At 41.2% G+C, this 13,937-nt stretch overlaps 1 protein-coding gene across 3 annotated transcripts in view; it reads right to left on the bottom strand.

Annotated features, from left to right (window-relative positions):
• LIPH (lipase H) overlaps nucleotides 1-13,937 on the bottom strand; it is a 51,179-nt gene that overhangs the window by 6,734 nt on the left and 30,508 nt on the right. For 2 of the 3 annotated variants that reach the window (XM_077754555.1, XM_077754556.1), the window contains 3 exons: nucleotides 11,709-11,876; nucleotides 10,306-10,401; nucleotides 8,126-8,237 (listed from right to left, as the gene is read on the bottom strand). In XM_077754555.1, the coding sequence (XP_077610681.1) occupies nucleotides 8,126-8,237; nucleotides 10,306-10,401; nucleotides 11,709-11,876 (376 nt within the window). Of the gene's footprint in view, nucleotides 1-8,125; nucleotides 8,238-10,298; nucleotides 10,402-11,708; nucleotides 11,877-13,937 lie in introns of all 3 variants that reach the window. The other variant, XM_077754557.1, reaches the window with a different exon arrangement.

Here is a 13,937-nt window from a genome sequence, read left to right as displayed (position 1 = left end):
GGCTTAGTCGGTTAAGCGTCCGACTTTCGCTTAGGTCATGATCTCGCGGTTTGTGGGTTCGAGCCCCGCGTCGGGCTCTGTGCTGACTGCCAGCTCAGAGCCTGGAGCCTGTTTCAGTCTGTGACTCCCTCTCTCTCTGACCCTCCCCTGCTCACGCTGTCTCTCTCTCTCTCTCTCTCTCTCTCCTAGAAATAAATAAAAACATTAAAAAAAAAAAAGAATAAAGGGAGCAAGAGCCAGTGAACAATATGTTATGACCAATAATAGGAGCCAGATGTTTGTTTCTGGTACTATGGCACACTAAACACCCTGGAAACAAGTCCTAATGATAGATACAATTAAAACAAAAAACTATAGAATTGCACAGAACTAAGAGGAAAGTAAAGAATCCTGAGGAACTCTATGTGAAAGCAAATACTGAAATCGCTTTTTTTTGCAGAACTTGACAAACTTATTTATTTGTTTATTTTTAATTTACATCCAAGTTAGTTAGCATATAGTGCAACAATGATTTCAGGAGTAGATTCCTTAATGCCCTTTACCCATTTAGCCCATCCCCCCTCCCACAACCCCTCCAGCAAGCCTCTATAAGAGTCTCTTATGTTTTGCCCCCCTCACTGTTTCTATATTATTTTTGCTACCCTTCTCTTATGTTCATCTGTTTGTATCTTAAATTCCTCATATGAGTGAAGCCATATGATATTTGTCTTTCTCTGACTGATTTTGCTTAGCATAATACCCTCTAGTTCTATCCATAGTTGCAAATGGCAAGATTTCATTCTTTTTGATGGCCAAGTAATACTCCATTGTATATATACACCACATCTTCTTTATCCATTCACCCATCGATGGACATTTGGGCTTTTTCCATATTTTGGCTATTGTTGATAGCACTGCTACAAACATTGGGTGCATGTGCCCCTTCAAAACAACACACCTGTATCCCTTGGATAAATAAATACCTGCTAGTGCATTTGCTGGGTCATGGGGTAGTTCTATTTTTAACTTTTTGAGGAACCTCCATACTGTTTTCCAGAGTGGCTGCATCAGTTTGCATTCCCACCAGCAATGCAAGAGATCCTCTTTCTTTGCACCCTCGCCAACATCTGTTGTTGCCTGAGTTGTTAATGTTGGCCATTCTGATGTGGTGAGGTGGTATCTCATTGTGGTTTTGATTTGTGTCTCTCTGATGATGAGTGATGTTGAGAATTTTTTCATGTGTCAGTTGGCCATCTGGATGTCTTCTTGACAAACTAATTTTAAAATCCATGTGGGGATGCCTGGGTGGCTTAGTCGGTTACGCATCCGACTTCAGCTCAGCTCATGATCTCACTTTTCGTGGCTTTGAGCCCTGCGTCGGGCTCTGTGCTGACAGCTCAGAGCCTGGAGCCTGCTTCAGATTCTGTATCTACTCTCTCTCTGCCCCTCCCCACTATGCTCTGTCTCTCTCTCTCTCTCCCAAAAATAAACAGTAAAAATTTTTAAAAATAAACAAATAAATAAAGTAAAATCCATATGGTAATTCAAGAGACCCAGATAGTCAAAACAACTTTGAAAAAGACCAAACTTAGGAGAGTCACACTTCCTGATTTCAAAATGTGTTAGAAAGCCACAGTAACGCTACAGTAAGCTACATGACAATGTGGTACTTGCATAAAGATAGATATATAGATCAATGCAATAGAACTGAAAGTCCAGAAAGAAGCCCTTCAATTTACTGTCAACTGATTTAGGCAAGGATGTCAAGACATTCACAGAGAAAGGATAGTTTTTTCAATAAATGGTACTGCGACAACTGGATATCCAAAGGCAAAGGAATGAAGTAGGATACACTACCTCACTCTATATGCAAAAGTAAACTCAAAATGGATCAAAGACTTAAGTGAGACCTAAAACTACAAAGGATTTGTGTCCAGAGTATATAAAAAAAAATTCTTGCAAGTCAACAATAAATAGATAACTCAATTTTAAAGTGAGTAAGGAGCGCCTGGGTGTCTCAGCCATTAAACATCTGACTTCAGCTCAAGTCATGATATGGTTTGTGAGCTCGAGCACCACTTCGGATGAGCCCCCCCCTTCTTTCTCTGCCCCTCCTGGGATTATCTCTCTCTCTCTTTCTCTCCCTGTCCCTCACTCACTAGTGCTGTCCCTCACTCTCTCTCTCAAAAAAATATAAAAATTAAAATTAAAAAATAAATGCCTGTTTTTATTTTATTTTTTAATTTTTTTTTTTTGCCTGTTTTTAAAAATAAATAAGAGTAAGGCACACAAAAAACCTATACCCAGGTGTTTATAGCAGCTTTATTCAAAATTATCAAATAGCCAAAATGTCCTTCAGCAGGGGAATGGATAAACAATCGTACATCCAGACTGTGGAATATTACTCAGTGCTAAAAGGAAATGAACTAGCAAGATATGGAAAAAACATGAAGAAAATTAAATCTTATCATTAAGTGAAAGAAGCCACTCTGGAAAGGTTACATACTGTATGATTCCAACCACATGACATTCTGGAAAAGGCAAAACTGTGGAGACAGTAAGAAGACCATTCCTTGCCAAGGGTTAGAGGGAAGAGATGGATATTATAGGCAGAACACAGAGGATTTTTAGGGCAGTGAAGGAACCCCATGATCCTTTAATGGTAGATCTATGTTCTTAAACATTTGCAAAAACCATAGAAGGTACACCATCACCACAACCCTAACGCAAGCCATGGACTTTGGGGAATGATGTGTCAACATAGATGCTTCAGCTGTATCTGTGTGTGGCACCCTATTATCAGATTTTGATAGTGGAGGAGACTGTGTGTATGTGGGCAAGAGGGTATATAGGAAATCTCTGCACTTCTTATTTAATTTTGCTGTGAATCTAAAACTGCTCTATAAATGAAGTCTATTTAAAAGAGAAAAAATGAGGGCACCTGGGTGGCCCAGTGGGTTAGGCGTCCAACCTTGGCTTAGGTCATGATCTCACAGTTCACAGTTTATAGTTTGTGAGTTCGAGTCCTGAATCCCATCAGGGAGCCCACTTTGGATCTTCTGTACCCCCCTCTCTGTGCCCTTCCCTCCCTCTCAAAAATAAATAAAAGGGAAAAAAATGAGTAAAGAACTTGAATAGACATTTCTCAAAAAATATATATAGAAATGGTCAGTAAGCACATGAAAGAAACTCAATATTTTTTGTAGTTTATTCATTTTTGAGACAGAGAAAGACAGAACACAAATGGGGGAGGGGCAGAGAGAGAGGGAGACAGAATCTGAAACAGGCTCCAGGCTCTGCACTGTCAGCATAGACGCGGAACTCGAACCCACGAACTGTGGGATCATGACCTGAGCAGAAGTCGGACGCTTAACCGACAGAGCCACCCAGGCGCCCCAAGAAACCCAATATTATTAATCATTAGGGAATTGCAAATCAAAATCACAATGAGATATAATGCCCACTAGAATGGCTACAATAAAGATGGATATGCCTGTGAAATATACATACAAAATGTGATATATACATACAAAATATTACTAGGCCTTTGAAAAACAAGAGAAATCCTGTCACAAGCTATAACATGGATGACCTTTGAAGATACTATGCTAGGTGAAATAAATGCCAATCACAAAAAGATGAATATTTTATGATTCCACTTATATGAGGTATCTAAAGTAGTCAAATTCATAGAGACACTACAATGGTCTCTATGGGGTACAGGGAGGGGGAGAGGGAAATGGAGCTATTATTTAGTGGGTATAGAATTTCAGTTTTGCAAGATGAAAAAGTTCTAGAAATCTGTTTCACAACAATGTGAATATACTTTGCACTTCTAAATGGTACACTCAAAAATGATTAAGATGGTAAATTTCATGTTGTATTTTTTAACCACAATTAAAAAGAAAAAAATTTAAAGACATAATAACAGTGTTGGCGAGGATGTGGAGAAATTGGAACTCTTACACATGGCTGGTGGGGATGTAAGATGGTGCACTGCTATGGCATTTCCTGAACACGTGAAACATGGGAGTTATCATATGACCCAGCAATTCCATTCCTAGGTATACAAATGAACTGAGAAATGAACATGTATGTCTATGTAGAAATGTGGACACATATTTTCATAGCAGCATTATTCATAATAGCCTCAAAAAGGGAAACAACCCAAATGTCCATCAACCGATGAAAGGATAAGTAAAATGTGGTATGTGTGAGCAGAATGGCACAGTGAGAGTGAACTTGGGCCATAACCCAGAGGTCAGCAGATTGAAATAAAATGGGGTGTATCCTGTTGGTGGGAATGTAAACTGGTGCAACTGCTCTGGAAAACAGTGTAGAGGTTCCTCAAAATATTAACAATAGAACTCCCCTGTGACCCAGCAATAGCACTGTTAGGAATTTGCCCAAAGGATACAGGAGTGCTGATGCATAGGGGCACATGGACCCCAATGTTCATAGCAGCACTTTCAACAATAGCCAAATCATGGAAATAGCCTAAATGTCCATCGACTGATGAATGGATCAAGAAGATGTGGTGGGGTTTTTAAAAATATTTTTAATGTTTTTTATTTATTTCTGAGAGAGAGAGAGAGAGAGAGAGCTTGAGCAAGGGAGGGTCAGAGAGAGAGGGAGACACAGAATCCAAAGCAGGCTCTAGGCTCTGAGCTAGCTGTCAGCACAGAGCCAGATGCAGGGCTTGAACCCATGAACCGTGAGATCATGACCTGAGCTGAAGTTGGACGCCCAACTGACTGAGCCACCCAGGCGCCCCAAGATGTGGTTTATATATACAACGGAATACTACATGGCAATGAGAAAGAATGAAATCTGGCCATTTGCAACAGTGTGGATAGAACTCGAGGGTATTATGCTAAGTGAAATAAGCCAGGCAGAGAAAGACAGATACCATATGTTTTCACTCATATGTGGAGCTTGAGAAACTTAACAGAGGACCATAGCAGAGGGGAAAGGAAAAAAATAGTTGAGGAGAGGGAGGGAGGCCAACCATAAGAGACTCTTATGTACTGAGAACAAACTGAGGGTTGATGGGTTTGGGGGAGACGGGAAAATGGGTGATGGGCATGGAGGAGGGCATTTGTTGGGATGAGCACTGGGCGTTATATGGAAACCAACTTGACAATAAACTATATTTTAAAAAATAATAAAATAAAATGGAGTGTATCCATACCATGGAATATTTTTTGACCATAAAAAAAAAAAATGAAGCACTGCTACATGTGATAGTATTCTGAAAACATTAAGCAAAAAGAACCACATATTATATGATTCCATTTATATGTCATGCCCAGAGTAGGTAAATCTATAGAGACAGAAAGCAGATTCGTGGTTGACAGGGGATGGGGAGGAAGGAGAAAAGATGAATTACTAACAGGTATGGGGTTTCTTTTTGAGATGATAAAAATGTTCTGGATGGGTAACTGGGTGGTTCAGTTACTTAAGTGTTGGACGCTTGATTTCAGCTCAGGTCATACATAACCTCACGGTTTGTGAGCAGTGCAGAGTCTGCTTGTGATTCTCTCTCTCTGCCCCTTCCCTGCTCATGCTTTTTCTCTCTCTCTCAAAATAAATAAATAAACTTTAAAAAAAACATTCTGGAATTAACTGGTAGTGGTGTTTGTACATTTTGTTAATATATTAAAAACCACTGAAATGTAAACTTTAAAAGGGTGAGTTTATGGTGTGTGAATTATATCTTAATTTTCAAAAAAAAAGGTTATCAAGTAAAAAAGAAATACATGGAACACACGGATACAGGGAGAGTCACCAGGAAGATAATATTCTTGAATGTGACTATATTTGTACCAATAGTCTGGTAAGATCAAATAAACTCAGGGCACATACTCTGATATTATTTTCCTTTTCTTAAATTTTAAAAATACTGAATACTAAAATACTAAAAGCTAATAGTTTACCTTGCAAAAAAATAGAAGGGTAGACATAATCTCACCATGTAATAGAATAACTATTTCCTTTTTACCCATATGTTCTTTGATTGGTGATGACTTTTACAACCATGACTAAAATAAGAACGACTAGGGGCGCCTAGGTGGCTTAGTGGTTAAGCGTCCGACTTTCACTTAGGTCATGATCTCACGGTTCATGGGTTTGAGCCCCGCGTCGGGCTCTTTGCTGACTGCCAGCTCAGAGCCTGGAGCCTATTTCATTCTGAGACCCCCTCTCTCTCTGACCCTCCCCTGCTCATGCTGTCTCCCTCTCTCTCCTAGAAATAAAAAAAAAAAAAAAAGAACGACTAAACATGAATAAAATAGAGATGTTAAGGTCTCTGTCTTACTCAAGGAAAAAACCCTCTACAGTTAGGAAGTCCTAGTTGGGAGAAATTCACAACATAAAATTAAAATTTTTAAGACATGTAAAGCCAATATGTAATCAGTTACTGGCATAAATAACCAAATTTTGTAGGTCAGTACTTCTCATTCTAGAACTGCACAATTTCCCCTACTATTTCTTAGAGTCTCCAGATAAGGTCTCTGCCCAGCTTCGTTACTGAAGATCACAGCCCATAAACTACCTGATGCTGGTTATTCAAGATGCTCCCCCTAGCGGTACCCTCCCTGAAAGTGCAGCCACACTGGGCTTGGGGACGTTGGGCGCTGAAGGGCATGTGATATTGGCCAACCACTTGGCCTCTCTAAGCCTGCGTTCTTATATATATATATAAAATACAGATGGTATAATACCACCTCACAGGGTTTTAGTGTGAATTGCATTAGCCAGCTTGTGTAATGTGTTTAGTTCAGTAAAGAAAGGCTGTTGTTATTATGATCCAAGGATGCATTAAAAAAAAGAAAAGTTAACTCCAGACCATCAACACACACCCTCTCTGTTCATCTACATGATGAACCCATAGGCAATTGACAGTTTCAGATGACATTCCTGTTGGTCCTCCATGAGTGAAGCCAACAGACAACCCAAGTGCCTAGTCCATGATAGGACCTCAAAAATGTTTTCTGAGTAAATGAATAAAATGAGCCTCAAATTTCTTTGCTTAAAGGGTTTTTGAGTTATTTCCCCCATTTTTCCTAATTATAAAATTAATGGATGAAAACAATTGACTATATATCTACAATATCATATAAAATTGAAAAGTAAATGGGGCGCCTGGGTGGCTTAGTCGGTTAAGCGTCCGACTTTCGCTTAGGTCATGATCTCGCGGTTCGTGAGTTCGAGCCCCGCGTCGGGCTCTGTGCTGACTGCCAGCTCAGAGCCTGGAGCCTGTTTCAGTCTGTGACTCCCTCTCTCTCTGACCCTCCCCTGCTCACGCTGTCTCTCTCTCTCTCTCCTAGAAATAAATAAAACATTTAAAAAAAAATTGAAAAGTAAAGAAAAGTTGAATAAAACACTCATTCCTACCACCCAAGGGCAAGCTAACATGTTAGGCATATTTCTTTTTCATTTTCTTAAATTGTTGAACTAATTTTGTACTTTATATAATTTGATAATCCTGAATTTTCACTTAGCACATTATAAGCATTTCATTTAATATGTTTCATAAATTAATGTATGAATAATACTTTATTATATGGGAATATTTAATTAACCGTTTTGCCATAGTTAGATTTATAGCATGTTTCCAATTTTCCATTATTGCAAAGCACATTTTCTGAGTTTCAAAAACATACATTTACAGGTTTATATATGTATTTTATGAGTGCATAAAAATTGAAACGTGTGTGGGGGTGGGTGCCTTTAGGTGTGGCATTGATGGGATGGGGCAAGTATTTGCACTTTTATGTTACGTGTTTTATGTCATAGATTTCTTTGCTGTTTAAATCCTTCACAGCAAGCAAGGATGACTTTTGTAATTAAATGTTTAAACAAAGGAAGGAAGGTGGAGAGGAAGGAAGGGAAGGAGAGAAGAGGGAGGGACAGGATGGAGGGAAGGAAGGAAGAGAGGAAGAAAAGAAAGTAAATTCCAGTACCAATTCCATTTGTACAGAGCTTAGAAGATCAAGAACCATGAGAAGCAACTAAGCAAAATGCCCCTTATATTTTTGTAGAGCAAAGAATAGACCTGTAAATAAGAAAGTAGGTATATTTGGGATTTAATTTCTCTGATCAGAAAAGGAAATAGCCAACTGCAAACTACCCCAGCCCAACTTACTGATTGATTTTGGATTCTGTGGTGTTTCCAGCTCTGTCTGTCAATTTGATTGTAATGGACCCTCTTCTTATGTTCTTGTTCCAAGTTATAATGTCCACAAAGTAATGATATACTGCAAAACAGGGAGAGAGCATAGTAAGAGACAGGTACTCTCAACTGCTCCCCTGAAAGGTCAATTCCTAAAAACCTAACCTCCCTCATAACTCGAGCTTCTTGTTCTCTTCCTGTCTAGTTTCTCTGCAAAGATCTGGGCGGAATTTTCTAATATTCCTTTCCATTCTTTTGATGAAGAGGGCCTCCATGATGGCAGAATCCAGTGGTCTCCAGTTGTCATGTTTGGGCTCACAGTTGGATTGGTGTTCCACCTTATTGACTGAGGCATCATGGCCTACTGCTGAGTATGATTGGTTAGCCATTCCCTGCCTTTTAGAATAAACCAAGCAGGTGGCCATGTAGAGGCCCTCCATGGCTGACAAAGTTGTCCGCAATCTGGGCCACGTCCACTAGCCACCATCATCTCTTCTCTGGTCATGCCACACCACCTGCGTCACCTGCACTGCCAGACTGCCTCTTGCTTCTGGGCCTTCTCCCCACTCAGACACTCGTACTTTGCCCTCTTTGCCAACTCATCCTTCAGGTTTCAGCTTAGTCACTTCCTCCAGGGGACCTTCACTGACCCTCAGACTAAGTCACGTTTCCCCCTGAGTCCTTCTCATGCTCTGGTATTCTCCCATCATTAGCATACTCACCTGTGTTTAGAAAATGCATTAAAAAAAAGGATACTCAAAAAAGTGGTAAATATATGGGTACAGATATACAAATATTGGCTGAGTAATACAGAGTTTTAAAAAATAAAGCTAAAATATACTATAGCAGTAACTGGGAAGGATTCATCTTTGTAATTATAGGCACCCAGTATTTCCTACTGAATAAATGAGGGTGTGTGATGTGTTCAAAGAATTATTATTCCTCCTTTCTCTTTATTTCCCAGGGTCAATGATGCTTTGAAAGATGGGGATCCCACCACGATAGCCTGATTGCTATCACTTGATCAGATTTGCAAAGAAGGGAAAGGAGGCTCAGGGAGATGTTGGTCCCACAAAGGAATAAGATCTGCCCTGGAGTTGCCATTTCATGGCGCATTATTACTCAGGGACTTGCCTCACTTGGACCAGGCAGACAGCAATCCCTGGGCTGCCACACATGGCTCCAAAGGAGGGAACCCCACTGATCTGCACCCTCTTTTATGAGTTGCTCCTAAGAAAAGTGAAAAGGGGGACAAGATTGTAAGACATCCATCTGCGCGAGAAAATTCCTACTTCCCAGGGCATCTAATTATCTGCTGCCCCACTGAGCCCCCATCTGGAATACCCAAGCTCTCAATGTCTTTATTTGGTCGTCATGGTTGCTTTGGAGCTGAAACTGACCTACAGATGTAGCTGACATCTGATTTTACCTAGCTGAAATCTCATGGTTTTTTTGGGGGGCTTTTTTTTGGCGGGGGGCTTTCTGGAAGATCTTAGTAGAATGGCCATCTAAGGGGTGCGTGGCTGGCTCAGTCAGTAGAGCATGCCATTCTTGGTCCCAGGGTCATAAATTCAAGCCCTACATGTGGCATAGAGTATACTTTAAAAAAATTTTTTTTTTTAATTGAAGAAAAAAGAATAGCCATCCAATGAAGCTAATAATTATGATTTGTTGAGATTTAACCCTTATAATCCAGAGATAGGCATTATTACATAGCAGGACAGTGAGACTCAGAGAGCTTATATGACTTCACCGAGATCACACAGCTATTATATGATAGAGTCAGGATTCAAACAGTCTCCCCAGCTCCAAACCCCACACTTTACTATGCCCTTCACTTGCCAAGAGGTAGCCAGGAAGCTGAGACTCGGCCATTTTTTAAAAAGGAGGAGTTGGGGGGGGGGGTGCCTGGGTGATTCAGTCCGTTGAGCGTCAGACTCTTGGTTTCGACTCAGGTCATGATCTCACGGTTTTGTGGATTCAAGCCCCACATCAGGCTGTGTGCTGACAGCACAGAGCCTATTTGGGATTTTCTTTCTCCTTCCCTCCCTGCCCCTCCACAACTCCCACTGTCTCTGTCTCTCTCAAAATAAATAAACTTTTAAAAAAAAAAAGAGTTTGGGCAAAAGCAAACAACCATATCTACCACTCACTGCAGAATGGTTTCTCCTCGGCTGTGTCAAAGAACACTTTAGTCATAGGAGGATCTTTCTGTTTTAAATACTCTTTCCAGTTATCCGCATGATAGCCTGTAAAGCAAGTTGGAAAAATGTAACATTAACATGTATTCTATAAATGTAAAAGCAGCTGGGGAGGTAGTGAGAGCGGTGAGTTTGAGCCCCCACAGCACCAAGTTAATCTCCCTCAGACCCAGCCCTGTTGGGGAGGACCTAGAGAGCTCCCAGGGGCGCCTCTGCTGCATCCACCATACCTTCCTCGCTACCCTGTCCCTCAGAGCTGGGACTGGCAAAGTGACACTACAGTGGCTCTTCCTGCCTTTCTCTGACATTACATCACCCTGGTTCGCTCACATACTAGGTAGCCTAAGAATAGTGCTGACATTTTTAGTAATATATTCATTTTATAGATTAAAACAGATTCAGGTTTATACCTAAAATAGCATCATTCTTGCAAAGCATTGTGCTTTCTTGAAGAACTACAATTAGGTCCCTAAATTGCACAGAACCTGAGCTTGCTAAGTGACTATGTCAACCAGAAGGGCACTCTTCTCCTTCATGTCTGTGCCTGCAGGAATGAGACTGAGTCACATCAGTGAGCACTCTCTCTCTCTCTCCCCTGTCTCCACCCCTAGAGAATGGCCTTTGCATGCTGACTAATTGATCTGGAATGGAAACACTATTAGTAATTTTTAAAAACTCCCTAGAGCTTTCCAATTAATTAATGCACAATCAAGGTTGAGAACCCCTTGTCTGTAGCATGTCCTGATGTTAAGTTGGGTTTTTCCTGTGAACAATCAGAAAATTCTCATGATGTCCAGTTTCCAGTCCCCATCAGGTGGAATATTTCTACCAACCCTTAGCAAATATCCAAGCAGACTGCACAGTATCTGTTACCCTGACCATGTGCCCATAAGAACCAGGGTGCGGTGTGAGGGTATTACAGACACGGCTTGTTGGAAGGGATCATTCTGCAAGGCTCATTTGACAGGAGAGTCAGAGCTCACTGTGACCCTTCCCCAGCAGAGAGGTTGTGTGTGCAATGAGGATGTTTCTGTTCCCATGGGAACAAGCTCTGTAAGGTAACTATGCCCTGGGTGGGCTTGCAAACTCTTCGGAACCTTCTTTTTTATGCTAGAGTGTCCAGGGAGGTTACACTGCCCTCTAGCTGAAATCATATACAAATGGCTTTTCTAACAGGGTTTATGATTAGGACATCCAAGAGTATTTCACAGAGCAAATCGGCTAGAAAAAGCTAAGTAAATTCTTTTTTAAGCACATGATTTTCAGGCCCATTTTTAGATAGTAAAATGGTGCTAAGATTCTACCCAAAATGAACTGTTTGTTAATCAGAGGGTAAAACTGCTTGTTGGACTTACCCAGAAGGGGACAGGACTCCTTTTGTGGTATGCCACAGTTGACACACCTGCCATTCCTATAATCCCGGTAGGAGTCACAGGGATATGCAGTGATAGTACAGTTCTCTCTCAGAGAAGAAAGGTACAGGTACACGGACCTCTGATGGTCACACTTAAAATACTGAAATCCTTGATCATAAAGGGAACAATGAAAGAGTAGAGCAGTTATAGCATTTAACAATAGTGCATCACACATTATAGGCACACACAATTCATCATCTGTCTCCTATATGCCAGGCACTGTGCTAACAGCTTCAATGCATTTAATTCCATTTAACCTTTATAAAAACCCATAGATCAGGATTCATACTGGCACGTGGTAGGTTAAAAAAAGATAGGCACGATCATCCCCATTTTACCTAGTATCACATTGAGACTCAGAAAGCTTACATGACTTGACCAAGCTCACACAGCTATTATGTGGTAGAATCAGGATTCAACCTATGTCCTTCCTTTGTCGGTGAAAAGGACGAGAAAGATTCAAGGACAAGAAAGATTCAATGGTAGTCAGAGTTTCCCCAGAGATTTTCAGCAGAGCACATTTAAAGTAGTAAAGACATCACAGAAAGAGGCCATTGAGGAGTAATTGGGAGAGGAAGATCCCCAAGGAGGGCAGGCAAAGGAGACAGCTTTGGAAAAGAATGGGGGATGCCTCCACCCTGGGGGCAGAAGGTAACAAGAATGTAAAGATGGACCTTGTAAACTAAATGAGGATAGATAGAATGGCTCCCTCAGGCGAGATCTCTAATCTAGGTAAAAAGGCAAATCGAGGTCACCTCTAAGAGGTGGGGGTTTAAAGGTAGGGAGATTTTCAGAATAGAAGTATGAGGAGTGATGATAGGGAGTTGGCAAGAGATAAACATGAGGATTCTCTGTCATTACTGATGGTCATGGAGAAGTGAGAGTTTTCCTGGACCTTGTACTCAATTAACAGAGCTCCATGACAGCTCCAGAATGTTCTCAAGCCGAGGTGGTGGCTGCCATGGCAGAGACCTAAGGGGGTCTCTAATGGGAGTACTCCCTCCCTGTGGGAGGGGCTCTGTTTCTGCTACAGGGTAAAGGGTGGGATGAGAAGGACTGAACAATAGGAGGTGGCACCAGAAGACCTGAATGGGCAAGAAGAGTTGAGAGGCAAGTCTCCAGTTAATTCCTGGTGGGTGCCAGGTGATGTAATGGTGAGAGGGGAGGCCAGCAAGGTGTGGAGATGGCGTCAGAAGAGTTGGATTTGATCCAGCACACAACACTGAGAGGTGGTTGGAAGATTGATGGGTCAGATGGTAAAGGGGAACTGGGTCCCAAATAAGGATAATCAAAGGAGGTGAGGATCTGAGAAGGAAACAGTGAACTCCTAGAGAAGAGGAGTTATGATTATGAGCGAGTGGTTTGGAGAGGGACGGAGCTGAGTGCTAGAGTCAGCACAATGTTTCTTCTTCCCGCACAGTCCACTTATGCCCATAGAGGAGATCAGTGAAGGACAGAAATAAACCAGGGCAAGAGAGGAGAGGCATGGGTTGGCATGTGGCCAAGCCAGACTGGAACAAATCTAACAAGTCAATATTTACTTATTGTTCCTGGAACTTCCACTTGCTGAAATGTTGATGTTGATAACAGTACAGAGAATGTCCTTTATAACCAAATCACATTATCTTGGCTCTTCAGAGGTATTTACCCTACATTATACAGGACAGGATTTGAACACACACCATTTATGGTGAAATATAGTTGACCTACCTTGTGGCATTTCATCTGGATCATTTTCAAACACCATGTCCTCATGGGGCCATATACAGCTACCATTATCTTTTTCTAGAATCATACCCATGATTGTTTAACTTTCTCTAGCAATGGTGAAATACAGATTCAGAGTACCTAGGGATAGGGTTGTTGTTGTTGTTGTTTTTAATCAGAATAAAATACTACTATTACTTTTATGTTGCCATCTTCCCACTTTTTGTTTTGTGATTTCTTCCTTATTATAAAATAGTATATGCTTGGGGCACCTGGGTGGCTCAGTCGGTTAGGCATCTGACTTTGGCTCATGTCGTGATCACGCAGTTTGTGGGTTCGAGCCCTGTGTCGGGCTCTGTGCTGACGGCTAGCTCAGAGCCTGGAGCTTGTTACTGATTCTATTTCTCCTTCTCTCTCTGACCCTCCCCTGTTCACGTTGTCTCTCTCTCCCAGAAATACATA

The sequence above is a fragment of the Crocuta crocuta genome, unplaced genomic scaffold, assembly GCF_008692635.1.
Source record: "Crocuta crocuta isolate KB4526 unplaced genomic scaffold, BGI_CrCroc_1.0 scaffold70, whole genome shotgun sequence".
In the NCBI taxonomy this organism is placed as follows: Eukaryota; Metazoa; Chordata; class Mammalia; order Carnivora; family Hyaenidae; genus Crocuta; species Crocuta crocuta.
Note: the sequence above shows the minus strand (reverse complement) of the source record. Positions and strands in the feature narration are given on the sequence as shown.